We start from the raw sequence: 21124 nt of genomic DNA on the forward strand, positions 1-21124 counted from the left end.
GTCTCACAGTTCTGCCTCCCACAAAGACAAACCACTGTGATTATGTCAATTTGTTGAATTCATTGTGTGACAATAACCCTCACATTGTAATAGCTGTGGTATTTTAAAAATCTTTTTTACAAACAGTCATGATTGTTGATAAACTGTATTAAAATTCACTATTAAAAGAGCTAAAACAAAGTATCACATTGTGAGGATGTTCATATTTCAACTTTCATTTACTCAAAATGCCTTTTTTCTGCTGTCTGGGTTTTCTCTGTAGTGTTTTGCTTGTCTGCTTCATCTGCTTCACCAAGATTTTTTATTTAGTTATTTAATTTTTGTCCAGTCATGGTTTGGCTGCTCTGCACTAGCTTTTTTTTTTTTTCAGGGGGGGGGGGGGGGGGGGGGGGGGGGATCGCGTGCAAGACAAGGGACGACTCATTGGCACCCAAAACTGCCAGACAAACAGACAAATGAAATGCAGGAAAGTAATGAAGGAAGAGACAAATGAATGGACAGAGAACAAGCCGTCCTAATTGGTCATTATTTTCCTGCTAATCTATATTTTCCTCCCTGCTTACCCCCAACACAGATGTGAGTGGTGGACGGGAGGATGGAGCAGAGGAGGAGGGGGTCCTCTGAGGCCTGGTCTGTTCTCAACAGTGGCTTGAGCACTGACCGTGAAGACTGCAGTGTGCTTTTGTGTCTTGTTTAGGAAGAGGAAGGAGGCTCAGCGGAAACCAGCAGAGGAGGGTGGAGGGGTCAGAGTTGAGACTTGCAGGTGGTGCTGGTGGTTAAGAGCCAGTAGACCATAACACTGCCTCAAAGATACACGCATGAACAGATACACCCTTTTTGCAGGTGGGGTAGTTTCTTTGGGAAATGAGGAGTCACATATGGCCCAATGTTTACTGCCTGCGTTAAAGTCTAGTTTTCCCCCTCTGCCTCAACATTTAGTCATTTACAAGAATGCAGTAAAACGAAAACGGCTTTATTGGAAAGCGTTTGTGTGTGTGCCTGCCGCCATGGCCCCCTGCACGCAGCACAGTCAGGTTGAAGTAGCATAGAGGTGTTGGAAAACATGACGCTGACGCACAAAAGAGATGTTTGGTAGACATGATGGCACTGTAAGGGGAGAGGGCAGGACACTTGGCCTTAGGTTGTTACCCTAATGTGTAATTGGAAGTACAGAAGCATACATCAATTAGTAGACTGAAAATATTAGTATATAATGGCATTAAAACAATCTGAATCCTTTCGGTGCAAGCTCATTCGGTAAAGCCTTTTATTATTTTTTCTGGTTTCTTTGTACAATACTCAATAAAGGAAGTATTAAGGTATTATTGTATTTCCTACATATTGGAGAGTATAGTGTGGTTATAAACAAAAAATTGCTTTGAATAAATGACAATAAAAAAGTGTCTGAAGATGAGCAACATACATCTGTAGAAACAATCCCAGCTTATTTATTGAATTTCTGCAGCTTTAGAGTGATGGAGGATGACAGTTTTGCACAGTCACATATTGGTACTGTATGTGATACAGTTCTTAAGTAAAAAAAAAAAAGCTATAGTATCTCTACAGTTACTGCACCTTTTTATCTTTATCAGTGCTATTTGTTTTACCACACATGATCCAACAGAGAAGAGCCGGTACAAGAAGCCCCAGGAAGAGAAGAAAGACCAAGTCCAGCAGGTACCTCTGGTACCAAGGTTGCTCTAATGACACGGGCCTTAAATGACTTCCACCTCCACTGTGCAGAATGTGCTCCACCCATTGGACGAGTCGGAAGGCAGGAGGGACGGGGTGGGATCTGTGAATCTTGCTGAGGGATAGAGTCGATGACTTGAACCTAAAAAAAGAAATTTGATATTCAATAACAGGAAAGAACAAGGAGTTGATACACGTTTGATACTCTAATGGCATCATGTGGGTTGCCTATTTCCCATCTCCATACCCGGCGTCCTGTATGAGTGTCTGAATGGTGGTGTTGAGCAGCTCCCTGGTAATGTGTGTGGGGTTGATGGAGAGGCCAAGTCCCTTTGTTTCGGCTCTGACCACATTATCAAATTGGTCTCCAAACAGAGGGATTCCCAGCACAGGAACAGCATGGTACACTGCCTGGAGCAGGCTGTTTTGTCCACCATGGGTGATGAAAACACGAGCTTTTTTGTGTCCTGCATGGGGTAAACAGAAAAAGAGGGGAAACATCATTACTGAGAAACAGCAGGGCTGGTACAAATTGATGAAACAAACAGTTGAGTGCACTTTGTCATACAATCGTGGCTTTAACCTCTGCTAAACTAATTTGGACAAAGAATGATGGGTGAGCTGACACCCTCAAGGACATGGTTATTTCTTACAGCTATGAAAATCTAACAAACAGCTCGGGGCACAGTGACCAAACTATATCTTCCGCTTTATTACTCTCATCATACTTGACAGTTTTTTTCCGTTGTTTTTTTTTTTCATGACAAAAAAATATGAAGGGATGAAGCCGACAGTGATAAGCACTGCATCGGTGCTCTCTTTTCTTGCTGCCATATTCAGCGTCAGTTCAGAGCTTGACAGGGATCCATCCTCAAACGGCTCGTTTGAGGGGGGCTTTCAGATATGTCTCTACAATACACTCCAACTGCTCCTTGTTTGTGAAGAACGGTTCAGTAGAAGCAGCAGCTCCTACCTAACAGGTCATTTATGGGCAGCCAGTCCACAAGCCTGACATTGTTTGGTGTGTCAACATGAGAAGGCCATCGATGGGAGTCATACCTGAAAGGAAACAATGCAGATTCAGGTAAAGCTCCTAACTTTATGAAAGAATCATCATGTAACATTCAAGCAAAGTATTTGTATGCCTATATGGCTTTATACCTCCAGAGCACCCCCTGAGGGATCATGGAGAAGCCGGCCACCAGTTCAGTAAGCAGAGGAGCCACAGAGACTGAAGAGATCATTGACCCCAGAGTCACAATAATGAAGCCTGCCTCTCCAAAGCTGGAGATCCAGAGCTCAATATCCTAAACAGTTGCAAGAGTTGAGCAGAACAGGGGAAAAAAGAACAGAGGAACATTGATGTGCACAAGAAGAAGAAGGGAGCAAAGGAGAGAATAAAAAAAAATGGTTTGGAAAGTTTCAGTTATTTTTTTAGATTTGACAATCAAAAGACGAAACCTGCTCCAATGGCTTTGGTGGTTTATTCAGCAGACCTCCCACCAGCACAGTGTAAGGCATGAGAGGTTGGGGGAACTCCAGTGAAAAGTCAGTGTTGAAGGCCCAGAGTTCTGCACCTTGCTGTAACTCGGTCAGACCACCAGGGGGCGGACCTGAGTCGAGATGGCGTTCGGCTACTTGTTTAAATTTCAGCCATACAATTTCCTGACCTTCATTTGAAACACAAGAGATGAAATTAAAACTAATGATAATAAAAAAAAACAGATAAACTGTAATCCTACTGCATTTAGTTTTCTTTTCATCCCCTCAGTTGCTTAACATAAATATTGATTAGAGTAAAAATAATAAGAGACTGTTGATGCTAGAAAGTATATCATTATGAAAAGAGTTGACATCCCATTTCTAAAACAGTATCCAAAACAATACATGCAGCAATGTAACATTCAGCGTAAAAATGTCCTTACCAACAGGAGCCAGGAGAGAAAAAAAGAGGTTCTTTGCACGTTCCCAGAGGTCCATGTGGTGGGATAGATGGGAGCCGAAAACAGGAATGTAGGAGACAGGGCTGGGCAGTGCAATGGACAGAGGACCATTCAGAGTGCCAGGGTAGAAGGCAATGTAGGGGACACCTGCAGTAAATCAAGAGTGACATGAGTTAAACCTTTAGGCTCCTGATTTAGTCAAATTACACTGTTGATAGAAAAGGAGATTGAAAATATCTCCACAAACAATGTACAAGCCAAATTATTGATGCCTACTATATTGCTTTAATGTTCCAATTGAAATGCTTAGTTTTGTTTTTTAATGAAACGACAGCAGATATGCCAACCAAGTTTATGTGCCAGGATGAAGGAACAGGGATTGAAAGCATCCAGGATCACGATGCTGTAGCGTTCCCTCTGGAGGAAAGTTATCATGTCTTTGTCTCCCAGCAGCTTGTCACACTGGAAGGACAGGTGCCCCATGAAGTTCAAAAAGTCATTAAAATCATTCCTGAGGGAAAGATCGATGAAGCAGAACAAGAAAAGATGAGCAAAAAAGAAACAATTCAAATATATGATGTTGTTCGAGGTAGTTATCTTCTGTTTACATACAGTCATGATGGTTTGAAAGTCTGAAACATGATTAACGTGGGCATTTCCTTTAAAATCTTCATGATACCTTCCCAGGAAAAACTGTGTTTGCTGCTCCCGGAACCAGTCATTATATTCTTTGATGTATTGCTCTCCTAAAGACCAAAGACTCCTTTTATAACTGTCTGTGCGACCGAGATAGGAAAAACCTGAGAGAAAGGAAATGTGAACATGAATAACAGTGAAATAAATGTCTTAATGCAAGTGTGTGTTGGAACTATGTTACCTGTAATAACAGGGTTTCCAAGTTGAAAGAGCATGCGGACTTCATGGCCGTGCTGGTGTAAGTTATGAGAAATTTCATCAAATAGCAAGTAGTGGCTCCCTCCTGAGAGAGGGTGACAATACAAAGAATTAAAGATAAAAATGTGGTGCATACTGTATGAAATAAAGATTACACTGTAGTGATAAAATTGCCTATTTATTCAGAAACTACTGAGGTGGTTTGTGAAATTGCTTAAGCAGCAGTCATGCAAGACTCAAACAAATTTAGTCAGTATTTTTGTCATGAGTGAAAAACATTTTAAAACACATGAAAAAATAAATAAATAAATCACGACTCACCAATCAGGCAGACAGTCAAGATCTTGGCAGATTGAAGCAGTGGAAGAGCCAGCAGACAAAAGGTCCAAAATATAATCCCCATGCTGTTGTTAGAGGACTGTTTTTAAAATTAAACTGGAATCAAAAAACTTCCTGCTGGAACAGTAAGTCTTTGTTTACCAATACAACATTAAAGTTTGAAGAAGTGAAGTGTACTGGCCGCCTTCTGAAAAAGGTTGTGGAGATTAATGGAACAAAACAGAGGTATCAACATTACTTTACCAAAAGTGACATTCTCACATTATCCTTTGACCAAATGAACTACTGAAAGTCCTCCTTTTGATCTCACATCCATTTGAGCCACGAGTTTGAAGTTGATAAAAGCGACGTCCCGAATCCTCAGTATGTATCGTAAAACGTAGACTTTGTCTTGCAAAGTAAAAAGGTTTATTCCATATCATTAAAGAGGTTTTTAATATAAATCTGTCCGTATGATTCTGTCTACGTGTCACATGTGAGCGGCTCCGATTTCTCCAAAAGTCAGACTCTGGTATGACCAAGAGCCCTCGAGCCGCAGTGATAATGAAAGGGAGGGAGAGAAAGGGTGGTGGGGAGGGGGTGGGGAGGGTGGGTGGGTGCGAGGGGTTCCCCAAGCCCCCATTGTATTATATTAAGGCAAATGGAAATGTTTGTATGAACTTCATCCTCTCAAGCCTCCTGACAGAATATAACCACCTCCATGTGTGGACGCAGGAATACGATTAAAAATAAAAACAGTTTGATACATTAACAGTAAATCTTTTAGGATGGATTGATATCTTAGTTTTTTTCTATGAGAACATAAAAACTAACAACATAAAATGACATTCATTTTGATTGATATACATCTGTACCTTTGGTTTCTGAACAGCATGCACAGCACCTTGGCTGGTTGGCAGTGCAGTAGTGACTGTTATGTAGAAAAGCTGTAGCACACATTGGTGCATCGGTGAACTCTGATAGATCAGACCGAGGGTGTCCTGGCGGGCAGTGACTGGCAAGTCAGGCTTGACATGTAGGTTATCCTGGACAATGCACTCATTGTAACTGCAACTGATGCTTCTCTGTGTCAGAGAGGTCATTAGAAAAACAAGTTAGTCAGAAAAACTGCTGGAGTGTGTCGAGGGGAGAAAAAAAAGGCGAGTCAGAAGGGTCAATCAAACCACCGATGCGACTGTTGTTACTTCAAATATGTCATCGTTTCAGCCTCCATCACTTCGTCATTATGACAGAATGAATCATGTGTTTAGTGAACACTGAAATGTGTGTGAACATTCCAAAGATGAAAGCATCGAGAATGCAAAGAAAATGGAGAGATGAGAGCACTTATTAATATGACTCTTTTATTAACATAATTGTAAATGAAAACAAGTAGATGCTTGATTAGTCCCTTTTAGAAAATGAAGGTGTTTTGGGGCTGGTTTAATTTGAAATGACAGTTAGTCTGAGTTTATTGAAAACTAAAGCCAACCTCAGGTGTTTTCTCACCAACACATCAATCGATCTTTCAAAGCATTTTAAAATTGTCCCTTAAATAAGACTTGCAAAATAAACTGTGTGCTTTTTGAAGCTCTTACATTATCAGCCATTAATAAATAAGATTGTTTCCAAACATTTATAAACATGAGCAAACCTGGACACATTTGCATAATTTTGAATACATTTCTGTTTGTGCGCATTTAAAAAAAACTATAACGGTGAAAGTTGAAGCTGACCTGCAGCCTTTCAGCCAAATCTCTCCTTCAGACAGGCAATTTAGAAGTGTTGTATCAGAGTAAATAATCAGGGACTCAATGGTCGTTATCGACATCACTACATCTTGTAGAAACACTCGAGAACAAAGAACTGGCTTTAAGCCAATCACGGAACAGGTCTGGACCATAGGCGTTAAAAAGCGCCCAAAGTCTTGGAGAGCAAACGACGCTGATTGGTTTAATTTTATGTCACTTATTTTGTCGATCACCAACGACTAAACCCCGCCTCCTCTGGGCGGTTTTCACAGCACATATAGTTTAGGGCTCATTGTTAGTTTGTTGGCATAAACATGATTTGACATTACAACAGTTTATTAATATATTTTATTGAAAATAAATGTCTACTTTTGGGTCCGGGTGCCGCTGCTGGGCCCCTCTATCGGCCAGCCGCCACTGTGAGCAATACAGTTGGCTTCCTGAGTGTATATATACCATCATCCAGCTTCATCCTTAAACCGTCAAACTGTTATCTTCGTCATCCTGATGTGCCTGTAAAATTCTTGGAATATTCTGGGAAATAAAACATGGAACAGAAAGAGACAATTTTAGAGATGATTTACAAAAAAAAGAAGTTTGAGGCAATTTGGATTTGTGACTGTTTATAGCAGCAGAAAATGAACAGAATTTTTTAGATTTTTAAGAATCACACAAATCAGAATAGAATACATAAAAAAACACTGATATGTGTCAAGAGAAACTTACTACAAGCTGGTACTGTGTTGAGGCCTCCATGAGCGCCTGAATGAATGGGTGCTGTGAGAGAATGGAGAAGGGAACTCCGTCCTCAGGGTCATAGCCCAGTTCAGTGAATAACTGTGTGAGGTCCTGAGGTTCAGCAAAAAAAAAAAAAAACGTTGTTGAAACCACAGGAGAAAGAAATAAGTTTAGCTCATAACCATTGCTTTGGACACCCCTTATGGTCTTTCCTGTACATTGAGATAGTCTGCAGATCCCCACGGGCTTCATCAAAAACACAAATGAGACACAAATAAGACTGATTTGAGTCACCCTCACTGATTTGAATTTTGAAATATAAATAAAGCTTATTGTGACATTTCAGATAAAAGATTTATTACATAACCTTTCACTGAATCATTGAATCATCCTGCTATCGGTTTTATTTATGCCATGTACCTCAGTGTATTCCTCTTGACTTGGGCTGCTTTCCTTGACCTTGGTCATTTTGTGGCAGACCACTGCAATAAGAGCAGGGATCGACACTTCCTGTTCCCCCAAATGACCAGGAGATGTACACGGAATGTCTTTTTTCTGGAAGTCTCCATCAAGCTCGGAGGTCTCATCAATGCTGGGCATAGACTGCAAACAACCCGAAATGATCATTGTTTGCTTCACTAAAATACTTATACAATACAATATATCTGTTGGTTTCCATTTCAAGTCTGAACCACCTGAAAGGATGGTAACAGAGATTAAAGGCTTCTGACACATGAAGTCAAATGTGTTTGCAATAGATTTTATTCACCTTTATCAGATGACCCAGTGAAGAGTGCTTAATGTGTTGTCCCAGAACAACACTGAGCGCTCTAATGAAACCCTGTCTGGGGTTAGAGTCGGCTGCAAAGTACTGCAACATGGACACATAATCCAGTTGAGGGGGAGAGTCGGTGTGGTTCGCAAACAGCTGGAAAATGAACTGAAAGGGCACGATACAGACAAGTACCCCTGTTAATTTCTCATATTTAACATTTTCAGTGCTGTTCATTTGAATTATTAAAACAACACTTCATGGTATAAAACAGAAAATGTGTTTTCATGGATGTGGCCTGTAGAAGCAGATTTCCTACTCGTCTCTTAGGTTAAACAAAAGCTGTGGACTCCTTTTACACAAACCAAAAAATATCAACATTTCATTGTCCATAGTGCTGTAATTTATATTCAAGTAAATATGCTGGAGTACATATTGTTTGTCTTTATTGTTGTTTGTGTACTACGAAATTACAAATTTTAGCCACATAAATTAATTTGCCCGGATTTGTAGGCTGTTACCTTGGGTAGGTAAGCCAGATGCTCCTCAGGTACAACCTCAGAAGGGTCCTCAGAAACAGTATGAATGTTCTCAGTGGAAAACCACAACTCTGTCTGCCGTGAAATAAAGCAAACACAACAAATCAAGACTGTGATGTGGATGATCAATGTGTCACCACATTAGCTTGACCTTCTGTTTGGTTAAACACATTCCCGGAACAAATGTCACAAGAGAGGCCATTGGGGAGATCAGACATTGTGGTTCAGAAGACAAGAACTGATACGGTTCAAACGTCTCATCAGAGAGTAAGAACCTACAATGGGACAAACCTGTGAGTACTGTTCTTCATTTATGTAACCAGTGTGTTCTCCGTCAGCGTCCTTGAAATGTTTAAGCACAGCCAACAGCTGCGTTACGGTGGGAAAAGGCCAAGGAAGAGCAGCACTGAGCAGAAAGCGACGCCAGTCTACCAGGTTGTAGTCATTAGTCAGCGAGGAAACGATCTCCATCCACTGGCAACAAGAGGAAAAATGTTTACAATGTGTATTTTATTTGACAAATTGAATTAATGTTTGTTAGTTCTTGGGTTTTTTTAATCTGTCAACTCTGAGATGAAAACAAAAGCCATGATTGAACCACTCTGCAACTTCAAACTGCTTTGCTTTGGAGCGTGTACCTGCATTTCATTGGTGCCTCTCCAAGTTTTTGGCAAAGCGTGTTTGCTCATGTCAACAGAGACAAGATCTTCAAGAAAACTGAAGAAGTCAGAACTGCACATGAAGCCTGAATGTCAAAGCACAAAGGCAGGAACAGGAATTATGGATGAACCACTGGGAAGGAGGATTGATTCACAAGGTCAAATCAGTGTTTCATTTTTATGAACCTGATGGAGCAATGGTGCATAGCTGCTGGAAAAGTGACTGCAGGTGAGCAAGCAGGTGAGGAGGCGGATGTGTCACAGGAGCTGGACGATGCACCATGTGGCAGTCTGCGTTCACATAGAAGTCAGAAGATTCCTGTACAAGGCGAGGAAGATGATATCATCATATGATTTTAAATGGCACAATCAAAATGAATTGTTGGAATATTCATCATTACCTAGATGTTGGGATTCTATCATGAAAACCATTCTTAAGTCATTACATACCAATACAAGCTCATTCTGCAGCGCAATGCCAGCCTCAATGTGGTGGCCAATGACATCGGCGATTTGGTCAATGCTTGACAAAAGAAAAAAGAAGTGAATAAGTTCTTCTGTGTATATTCTGTACCAAAATGTGCCATTAATCAGCCTTTGATGTGGTAATTATAATCTTGTCAACTTTTCACTCGTTCCTCACAAAGAGACAGACATACTGTACATGCGTGCTCACATTTACACCAATTGACCTTAAATACACAGTTTTGTTCTGTTGGAGGAAACCAAAGTACCTGTAGTATGTATGCACACACAGGGAGATCACAGAGTATTTAGAAATGACGCCAAACACATGATCAAATTGGGGATATTGTCATTATGAAGGGAGAGTATTAAGCACTACTATGTAGCCTTCCACACAATTCTACTAAAACAAAGCTTTGCCATAAAAAAGAAAACAACACACCTCTTCATTTCTGCAAGGTAGTGTGTTTGTAACCACTTTTCCATGGTGCTACAATACTCTTGAGCTCTGCCTTGCAGGGATTCTACCATCACCAGTCCGTGACTTTTCACCAGTGCTATCCGAACCTTTGCTGCATTCTCTGGAGAAAACAAATGCACATGCACACAAATGCACAATAACAGAAGAACAAAATTATGACACGCATGCTGAGCCTGGATTCCAAACAAATACACATGAAGAGATAAAAAGAGACACAGCTGTATTTGACGCATGACTTTACTACTTTGTTTTATAACTGTGCAACTTAACTCCAAATAATAGCATGATTAAACATTTTCTGCTTTCACTATATATATGGTCAAAGATCAAAACCTTCAGGTTGGGAGATTATGTGCGGTACCTTCGTGATTCAGTGCAGCTGCATACTCCTCAAGTAATCTTTTCCTTATTTCTTTATCAGGGCTGGCTGCTGGGGATGGAGAAGAAGGACCTGGATAAACAAATTGTAGAGAAAGGTGGTGATGATGAAGGTGACCTCCTTAAACATACAGTGCACACAAGAATCAGTTTTCTTATCTTTATGCATTAAACAGACGTGCCTTTCTGTTTTTGGGGCGGTTGCTTTTGTTTTTTGTTTTGGTTTTTGCCTGCAGTATTCTTCCTTTCATTCTCTTCCTTCGCTTGTACGCTCTCCTTCTGTTCTTTTGTCTCCATCTGGTGGGCTTCTGCTGAAACCTACAGAAGTGTATCAAACATGCAAGTCAGGACCGAAATGACACATATGCTCCATAATATGTTGACGTAAAGTGAAACATAGACTCGGAGTGCGTTACCATTTTGGAGACGGTCCTGATTGCTTCTTTGTACCCATTGATGAGTTTCTCATGTGGCTAAAGTATTAAATGTAAATAGTTAATATGGTCAATGTACCAGCAGATCAACATAATGTTTCATTAAAACAGGATTTCCCACAACAAATTAATTCTCTTTTAAAGCTTGAAGTAAATTAACCAGATAAGCCTTTAAAAAATGTGTTTCTTATATGTTACAATGTCTTTGAAACACATATCACCTTATCAGATTATAGCTTTTTAATTAATGTCTGCTGCTGCCATTAGAGCTCAAAGTTATCTGTTCTATATATTATTTTATTTGTTATTTGTATATAAGACTATCCTTACACAAATACTATTCTTGTATATGAAAATATACTATTCTGTATTTGATTTATTTCATTGTCCACATTGAAGCCTGTACTTTGCTCTTTCGTGCTTTGGTTATAAAATGTGTTATGAATTAAGCTGAATCTGAATCCAAGCAAATGAAACACACAGAACGAGAGGCAACAATGTATTTTCAGTCTGACCTCAGCCGATTCAGTGGATTCAGAACGTTTCAAGAGAGGAGTGCTGCAAAAGATGATACAGCTGCTTATGTACAAGGTATGCTTGGGAGGATTGTGGATGATCAGCAAATATAACATAATATGAACAATGATGTTTCTTTCTTACAATTTAATCCTCTTTTCGTCCTCTTCATCATCCATCTGGTCCGTCACACTAGTGGCCGGGTGGTTACTACTAGTGAAGCAAAATCAGTATTTTATTTTTTGCATGTATTATCCATAAATTATGCCAGTTTTTTCCATTTTATTTTACTGATGTTCATTAATACTGTCACTTTGCTTATTCATTGAACGCATCTTGCCTTTCATTCTGCTTCTCTGCTCCTCTGGTGCCTAATAGGGGTGTATAGAACAATTTGGAGGGCGGTTCGGGCAGTGTCTGGCTGCACATGCCCAAATAGTAGACTCTGAGAAGACAGAGTGTCTCTTGAAAACGGATCGACTCCATCTATACAAAATGAAATATGAGAGAGTTTCCCTACCAAAGTCATGTTGAGAAAACAAACACAAAAAGAATATCTCCAATAAGCACATTGAAAATTCATGACAGCACATGACTCACACACAGACCTAGTGAAGAGATGACAGAGCTGTCACAGAGACTATATACAATACCTGTATAAGTACACAGTGGCAGTTGATCAGAAAAAAAGTGTGATTCTCCAGCCAGTTATCACACATGAGAGAAGCCTTCTCCTGCTCGTCCTCTTCCTTACGCTTATCGCTGATGTCCCACAAACATTCTCGAAGTCCCTGTACACATTCCAGAAAAGTAAATCGGATATATGCCATACTTTCATTTTAAGGCTGTTTGGATAGTTTTTTTTTTTTTATTTAGCCTACATCCAGTCTCAAATGTAGCTCTGCTTTAGTATCCCCATCTTCTCTCATGTCATCATGGACACTGTTGAAGTCCTTCTGCCACTGAGACACTATTACCTGCTTCAAATCTGGACGATCCAAATAATGCTTATACCTTTCCCTGAAAAACCAAAACAATGATATACAGCATGAATATACCACACACACATATATATATATATATATATATATCATACATGTTTCAACGTTCGTAATAAATATTCAGCAATAAGGTACATGACAGAGCCTAGAAATAGTCAAGATGGCAGAATACCTGACGTGGAAGAAGTGATTGTTAATTAGAGTTTGTTGTGAGCGCAGCTGCTCCATTACTCTCTTTACATTGCTCACATAAGAATCACACACTGCATTCCAGTATGGACAAAGATGCTTTGGAATCTCCTAGAGGGAAAGGGAGAGGAAGGGGACGACAAATAAAAAAGCAGTGGTGTGTTGAGATGACAAAGGGCACAAAACAAATGAAAGCAGTGTAATATAATAGATTTATTTTCTAACAGACAGAAATATATTACGGTTGAATACAGAAATTCATTCATGTCACCATTGTGGTTAGTCACGATCACTACATTAACTTACATTGAAAGATTAAGACCAACACCCACCCCCCCACCCCCAAACCCCCCACCCCAACCTGACTGTAAGAAATAAAATAAATATGAACAGAAAAGAAATCCTACTGGATGAAGGGGTTGGTCCATGTAGCCCTGGCTGGATGAAGCTGGGTTGGATGTGGCAGAACTGGTGGGATTTTTGTTCAATGTTTGCAAGTCCTCTTTGGACACTGAGGAAGACGATGCACTCCCTGATTGTTCTAGTTGTTAACAAGGAGAACAACACAAAGACGATTACCACTGAAACACGTTCATATAATGTTCATTATTAGCATTATAGTTTAACGCTAATTTAACTTATTTTAGTCTTACTGTTCTAACTCAAACTAAATTCTTGTGTTGAATCACAAACTGTTCGATACATTTACAATATGCCAATTAATTATCAAGAAAACAAAACATCATGCTGAGTTGTAGATAATTCATGAATCCTGCTTTTGGAAAAAGAAATCTTTTGTAATCAGAAGTGACAATAAATTAAATACTTGTCTCACTGACAAAATAATGATGTAGTTACCTCTAGGGGAGTGTGGGTTGGATGTGGAAACGGACGTCATACATTGGTCATTTTCCTCCTTGAGGGTGCGGTCTACAGAAGCCAACGACGCCAAAGAAGTCTCAGGATTTTTTACATTCTCGAGCATTGCATCTTCAGCAGGAGGAGTAGGAGGAGCTAAGGAGGGAAAATGTCCCAATATTTTTAGAAAAGGCACGTTAACATGTACTGTAAAGAAAGGGTAATTTCTTGAGATCTGGTTAATTTAAAACAGACTTTCATCAAATCACACAGAAAAAAAATTGATGCAAATAATTTCAGTCTTATAGTTTACCTTTTATTTCTTTCTGCATCACTTGCTGCAGGACAGAGTGAATCCTACTGCAGAGCTCCTCCTCATTTACATCCGAGTCAACACGAACCAATATGTTCTGCTTTTTTCCAAACCATTCCTCTAAATCTGGCCAAGTATCCCAGAAATCTGCAATCCTTGAGATTGGAAACCACACAAGACATTGAAAATATGGGAATTCTGAAAGGTAAGGCATCCTTTTTAGCTTCCCTTCCCACTTGATTATGCTATTTTACCTGTATGGAATCTGTGCCAGATATAAGAGCTCCTCTGTGGTTTGGGAGGTTGTAGCAGCATCGGGATCTGTATCTGTCCCTTATGGACAAGACGAGCACATGAGCACATACCTCAGGTAACTACTGCAGACAGCAATAAGATTGACGTGCATACCCATCTGACTGACAGCATGTGTGACCAGTTGCTCATCAGGGACATCCAGCAGCAGAGCCAAGTCCAACACAGGCGTGGAGGGTATAGGCTTGGGTGGATCAGGATCAGCAGCAAGGTTTGTCCTGTTGTCAACCACTTCACTTCCTTCACCTACAGGCCCACCTAGGGCTTTCTCTAGTAGGTGAGCCTGAGTGATGTCCACTGGAAAACCAACCAGAATCCAGCCTGACTGAGCCAGAACCTGACTACTGAGGACACAGCAATCAAATCAAATCAAATCAAATCAAATCAAATCAAATCAAATCAAATCAAATCTGTCTGCCCCCCGCCAACAGATACACACCCACCATTGTACATACATATCAAAGAAAAGTAAATGAATAAATAAAAATTCAAAAATCCTACAATATGTAAATATGGTTCATTAGTTAAACGCCTTATTAAAAAGGAATGTTTTGAGCCTACTTTTCAAAACATTAATATTCTCTGCTGCCCTCCGATTCTCAGGGAATACAGTTTGATCAGGTCCACATCACATATGACATTAAGTGTTTTCTTCAAATTACCACAAGTATTAACTTATCGATATTAAAATATTTCTAAAATAATGAATTTTGGAAAAATGACTGTACAACAACTACATATCATACCCTAAATACTGTAATTTATAGCAATATAGAATGTTTACCGGATGGCCTCGACTATAATCTCCACTAAAAGCTCATTAGAGATCGTTTTTCCATTTCTGAGGTCTTCTGCTGCTTCTGCTCCGAGTATGGCCTGAGTGGACAGTGACATAATGGATCAGAAAGTCTTCATTTCAAATAGGTACTCAACAGATTAGGAAATAGTTTTTTCCCCCAAGTTGCTTATTTATCATCAAGAAAACCACATTTTGTTAGTCAGTGGTCTCCACCACAATACATGCCACACCTACTTTAGCATCCCTTTGTGTAGTTCTCCCTTCGGTATCAGGATCTAAAATAAAACGCAAGTGATAGATTTGTTCAAACAGGAAGCCGTGAAGCATACTTTTTCACTTTTTATCACTAACATACAGCGCAAAAAGCAAGGATGCCTTCAATAACTCACCAGATGTTTGGGATGCGTTGGAGGTGAGCAGCTGCTGGCTGTCTATATCTTCCTGCATCTCTCTGACCTGCACCTTACATTCAAAAATGTTGAGATTCATGAAGTGGGGTTTTTTTTGGACTGCAGAAAAGTTATTATACTATTTCCTTGTGTCTGACTAACCTCTTCATTCTTGTAAGCATTCAGTGCCTCCTTAACCAACATATCAAGCATTAAGACACAGATGCCAAGTGCTGAATCAGAAAACAGCAGACATTCTCACATGAGCCATACAATCTTACCAAAAATGCATTTTCAATCTTTAATTTGAATAATGATGAAGTGAGACAGTGTGACACTGTGTATATGTGTGTGTGCTTCATTGTGCGTTCACATGCCTTCAGCAGTCTTGGACAGGCAGGTCGTCTGTACAGCACACAGTTTGCCCAGGGCACAGGCCTTGATGGCGAAGGGGGGAAATAAAGGTGAGGACCTTTCGATGAGAGGAGGATTCAGACTGTTCCTCAGTCGGTGGACAACATGACCAAGGATGTTGTTGTTGGTCAGAGGCAACTTCATGTCCCCTGCTTCCTCTTGCCATGCCCATTCACCTACCATATCCTGACACACACATCATATGGCTGAGACGAAAGGAACTTCTGGTTTTCCCAAAGCTTGCGGCTTAGATTCATAGACAATACAAACTTTATCAGGATCAAAAAGACACACAGTTATAATGGCTCAAGCCTAACTTTCTTTTTATGAAGTTAATCCATTAAAAAGATTTCAAAACTCACTGCACTCTTGTTTTAAACTCACAGTATATCGATCATAGTCCAGGCTGTTGAGTATCTCCTGCTTCTCAAGCTCTACAGGGTCTAGTGTGGCCGAGCCGTCAAACCCTGGCTGGTGGTCTGTTCCTGGCTCATAGAGCGGCAAACCATTGAAAAACAACTCCTTCCACTCTCTCATCTGCTTCTCTGGAATCAGACTTGACACATAGGCAGACAATTAGAGAAAGCCACGCTTAAGGGGTGGACATTAAGTTAGATTTTAAACTGGACCATAAATCTGAGAATAGTTGAATCGAAATGAATTTGTTTGTTCAGTTTGACTCTGTCCATGAGTGTGAAGGATATTATAGAGGACATGTAATTGTAATGATATAGTGGCGTTGTATACAGTATACACAGATGCAGTTAGGATGGACTTGATCATGAGAAGAAGCAGACATAATACTGACATCTCCTGATTTTATTTGACCACTGGTCACTTGTACAAGCATGTTCCCAATAATGTTAATTTTCCACAGGTTATTGTCACAACAAAGAGCCACTGCACCAAAGAGCATTTACGTCTTCACGTAAAATCCAGACCTCCAGAAAACCTTCCTAATACACTATACATAATGATTCATGCAGTAAACCAGACTTCCTGCCCACATTATAATCTGTGGCTCATACTCATAAACTTACATTTTTGCACCTTCTTTAAAAGATCTGCCTATTTTTTATTTTTTTTTGAATTTGATCTTTATTGATCATAAATCAAACAATTGTGGATCTGACTTTTAATTTCTTCACTGATATTTTTCAAACAATCAATCCATGAATGAAATATTTTACAAAGCATATTTACAACGTTTTCTGATAATACCATCAAAGACACATGTGAGAATTATGGGTTAATGATGAATGAGTGTTTTTACTGCATCCTGATGCAATTATGTTACATACTTCCCAGTGAGCAGTCGATATTCTCCCTTCTTGGTTGCCAAGTCCACTATCTGCTCCAAAATGTCCTTGCAGCTATTGAAGTGCTTTTGGTATCTGCTTTGTGCTCGCTCAGCGACCATCCTGTTGGAGAACTCCAGCTCCATCCTGATCTCTTCTGAACGCTCCAACTTAGCCTGCTGAGCCAAAGCCTATACCAAGCACCATGCCGAAAGTTAGCAAGAGAGGAAGAGGCACAACATAATGTCCCTGCTAATCTTTGCTGTTGCAGGAAAAGTATGGTGAACAATATTCAACATTCAACGTACATATTAAGGATCTTCTAGAAAACCCTAAAACAGGACTAATAAAGAAATATAATCACTGCTACTGGCTGTTCAGGTGATGGTATCAGCAGACAACCATGAAATGAACTTACTAATCAATCTTAAAGTGTGTATTATGTGATCACACCACAATAAACAGTTTGTTTATGGCATATCTTTCAAATTTGCCCCTTTGGTATCTTTGTTTTTACAACACAAAGTACTCTTTTCATGCTATCCAAAGTCTGAAAATCTATTCTTTAGCTGTGACCACTCATAATATAGCCTAATGCAAAACAAAACAAAAAACCCAAAGATTCTTTGTTGTTTTTAGTTATCCTGTTCTCACCGCCTCCCTGTCCAGAGCCTCCTGGAAGTCCCTCTCTCTGCGCTGCTGGTACTGCTGCTCTCTGAACAGACGGTTCTTTCGAATCACCTCCTTTTGCATACGTATCTGGAGAAGCTGAGCTGCCAAGCGCTGCTCTTGTCGAGTCTGACGTGTCAGAAGCTTCACCAGCTGATCATCTCGCTTAGCTTCCTGAGGGGTGGTGAAAATATGTCGTTGGTCAGATAACTGAATGTGGATAAAATACATAAATATAAAAAATAACATTATGAAGTAAGGAAAATGTGTAAGGTTTTTCTAGATTATTCTCAAAATTGTGTTTATGAATGATAAAAAAATTAAATCTGAGAATTTGGGGAAAGCTCCTTATTGACAAATAAATAGACACTTAAAAAAAACAACTAAAAATGGGCAGTGGATATTTGATTTTATCAGACAAAGTAAGTTAAAATTTGACAGGTTAAAGTTTTGAGGGAAAAGTTACACCTCCAGAGTTTCATGGGCTTTGAGTTGCTCCACCAGGAATCTGTCACATCTTTTTCGTCTTTGCTCAAGAGTCGCAGCATTTTCCTCTAGCCTCTGTCGAATCTCCTGTATGTACTTGCTGTTGGACTGTAGTACCAGCTGAGTTCCACCTCCAGGGACTCCACAGCCCTGGTTGCTGCCACCAAAGGGACCATTTGGAGAAAAGGGGTGACCACTAGAACTGAAGAGGTGCAAATTACATATGACGTTATGGCAAAAAAGCCAACCAGTAATACAAACACAGGTGGAATAGTAATTCCCTCAAGGTTTTCTTTGTTCACCTTAAAGAAGAAGCAAAACTAGAAGTAACAAGTTTTCTTCTGTTTGTCTCAAAATGGGCTATTTCGTCTTGGACAACCTGTAGGAACAAAATAGATTAAAAGAAATATATATTGAAAAGTCAAATAATACAAGAAATGTCAGCTAGTGTAAACTTGAATTCCCTTTGGGTGTTGGTAAATGACCACAGCAATACTTCACTCTAAATCAAACCTTTGCTTCTTGTTCTTTGCGCTGGAGCTGCTTCTGTTGCTGTCGCTTCTTCAGATTGAGATGTGAAGGGTACGGAGGAGGCTTTGGCACATGCATATATGTGGCCTGGGTACAAGAGATGAGACGATGATATTTATTAGTCATTCAGAAATATACACCATACATGAATGAAATTTATTGGCAAAAGCCCCACACTTAAGGCTTTGAAAGTGCCTCAAAACAAAACAATAAAACATATAAAAACACACAGTAAAATATATTTTTTTAAAACCACAAATATTAAACAGTAAAAAAAAGTGCCAAAATGCATCATAAAACAGTGCTGGATTTATTTTTGAGGAATTTATTGCACTGGGCTGTTGCCTCATCCTCAGATGTGCCTCTGATGATACACCTGTAACATACATCCCATGTTTAACACTGCCAAAGAGGTTACCTTTCGCTCATTCCATGATCAAGTATGGAATGAAGAAATGTCAAGGTGTTTTATTTCCAGGGATGTTGAGATATTACAGAATCATATTCATACTCAGTGGCACAGCAATGCATGAGTAACTTGAGAAAGAACCTTGTATTCCAGTACCTTGTCAGTGTTCATCATTCCTTTCTCGTCCTGGATTTTTTTCCTCTTTTGCTGAATCGGGTGGTTCACAGGCCTGTCATTCAACTGCTGGTATCTTTCTTGATAGTGCAGAGAAATCTTGGGAAACTTAATATCTGCGACACGTCTCACCTCTTGATGCAGTCTCTGCACAGAAGAAAAGATGCTTGAAAATACCTATTTTAGTCGGTATTGGCCTTTCGGGCAACTTTTGATGTGAAGCTTTAAGATAACATTGTGAATTTCCTCGTTGTGGGATGAATAAAAGTACAATCAATCAATCAATCAAGAACAAAATAAGTTTTTTGTGATTTATGCAGAAACGGTTAACAAAATCGTAAACGAAAGATGTAGCACACTATTTCCAAACTATTCTCACAGCTATACAATTTCCCTTACATCAGTGGAGCTCTCATGTTCCTTCTTGTGCAGATTTGCAATGGCAGCAGGCTGCATGATTTCCATCATTGTTCCACTGAGTTCTGCTTTCTTCATCTTTTCCAGTGAGTGATAAAGTTGATCAACCAGGCGTGTAGCAACACCCTGCTTCTCCTGCATCAAGGCTTGGGCTGTATTTAAGTCGAAGGAGATCCCCAGTAGCTTGAGAGTTGGCTCAAGACGCGTGAAGTTATTTACTTTGGAAATGGAGGTGCTATGACAAAAGAAAAGTGATTCAAAATAATAACCACTCTGGGAGGACACAAACAATGTTCAGATCTCATAAAATAGCTAAAACACCCATGTGCGATTAATTTAAAGGGATAAGTTGGAGAGATTCAGCTCTGTTTCAGTTTGCCACAGAATCATAAAACTCTTTGGCAGACCTTTCATGTTTTTGGTTACTCATGGTTAAGTAAACAACGTTAAATTGTATTTGCTCATTCGAATCTATGACACAACATTATCATAAAGCCATCCAGGCTTTTAACAAAATCATGACAGAAGCAAGGACAGCGAAACAAAAATGTGTGTCAACTCACTCTTTCTTCAAGAACAGCCTGAAGTCTTTCTGCAGCTGGTATTTATGCAGCACTTCTCCAATCAGATAACCGTTGGAGAAATCTTTGGCAAAGCTTGTTGGCTCTGTAGAGAAAGGTATGCAACTTCTTTTTCTTTTCTTTTTTTTTAACCAAACCTACATCATGAGATTGTCATTGTTATAGAGTTAATGTTGTTTAACATTTCAAATAGTTACGAGTCCCTTATATTCAGACACACACATCCTAGTTACTGACCGTCATCAGAAATCTCAAAATTAGCACTTAAAAAAAAAAAACGCTTTTTAAAAAGTTGTTGGTTTTGACGTATGGCTGATTCAAATGTTTGGATTAGGCCAACAGCAGTATTACATACTTAAATTTAGTTGTTTTTTTTTAAATTACACAAGATTGGAGAGAGTACAAGTTAATTTATTACCCAGTTTGGCAGGCAAAACGTTAAATTTTAACCACTATGTCGCACAAAATACACCTAACCAAACAAAGTAAGACTGCTTTGCTGAGCAGCGACCCAAAGTAGCTTTAATAAAGCAGTCGCCGTTCGCTCGACATGGCGAGGAGACGCCGCCATATGCAGTCAATTTAGGCTCACTTACCGACGGTTATGGACAACCGGAGCTCCTCGTTGAGCCACCGACACAACGTATCGGACATGATGTCTGTGGTTTTGCTGAATTTCAGTTGAGACGCTAATACACGGCGCG

The 21124-nt window shown here is 39.7% G+C and overlaps 2 protein-coding genes across 3 annotated transcripts; both read right to left on the bottom strand.

Moving 5' to 3' along the window:
- Positions 1 to 957: 957 nt before the first annotated feature.
- LOC308112542 (UDP-glucuronosyltransferase 3A1-like) lies at positions 958 to 5404 on the bottom strand. 2 transcript variants are annotated; one of them, XM_080468137.1, is made up of 10 exons: positions 4851 to 5404; positions 4513 to 4614; positions 4315 to 4435; positions 3983 to 4146; positions 3618 to 3782; positions 3154 to 3362; positions 2854 to 2999; positions 2666 to 2751; positions 1940 to 2159; positions 958 to 1834 (listed from the first exon to the last, which is right to left on the bottom strand). In XM_080468137.1, exons 1-10 carry the CDS (start codon positions 4930 to 4932, stop codon positions 1567 to 1569), a joined length of 1563 nt encoding a protein of 520 aa, XP_080324263.1. In that variant the 5' UTR covers positions 4933 to 5404; the 3' UTR covers positions 958 to 1566. The 2 variants fall into 2 exon arrangements, with proteins under 2 accessions (XP_080324263.1, XP_080324262.1); XM_080468136.1 differs by having other exon boundaries at positions 1242 to 1834; positions 3983 to 4435; positions 4851 to 5387.
- Positions 5405 to 7072: 1668 nt separating this feature from the next.
- Positions 7073 to 21074, bottom strand: spef2 (sperm flagellar 2; the record flags this gene model as incomplete). The annotated part of the gene is made up of 30 exons (XM_080466545.1): positions 7073 to 7132; positions 7325 to 7447; positions 7757 to 7939; positions 8106 to 8276; positions 8630 to 8722; positions 8939 to 9121; positions 9757 to 9829; positions 10214 to 10352; positions 10614 to 10703; positions 10861 to 10948; positions 11047 to 11103; positions 12234 to 12371; positions 12462 to 12600; positions 13664 to 13784; positions 13942 to 14096; positions 14196 to 14274; positions 14350 to 14597; positions 15038 to 15129; positions 15604 to 15674; positions 15819 to 16041; positions 16240 to 16411; positions 17157 to 17344; positions 17808 to 17996; positions 18291 to 18504; positions 18611 to 18687; positions 18822 to 18926; positions 19405 to 19569; positions 19822 to 20074; positions 20403 to 20505; positions 21017 to 21074. The coding sequence occupies 30 exons, from the start codon at positions 21072 to 21074 to the stop codon at positions 7073 to 7075; spliced, it is 4050 nt and encodes a 1349-aa protein (XP_080322671.1).
- Positions 21075 to 21124: the final 50 nt, after the last annotated feature.

Source organism: Lipophrys pholis, assembly GCF_963383615.2.
Source record: "Lipophrys pholis genome assembly, chromosome: 7".
NCBI classification, from domain to species: domain Eukaryota; kingdom Metazoa; phylum Chordata; class Actinopteri; order Blenniiformes; family Blenniidae; genus Lipophrys; species Lipophrys pholis.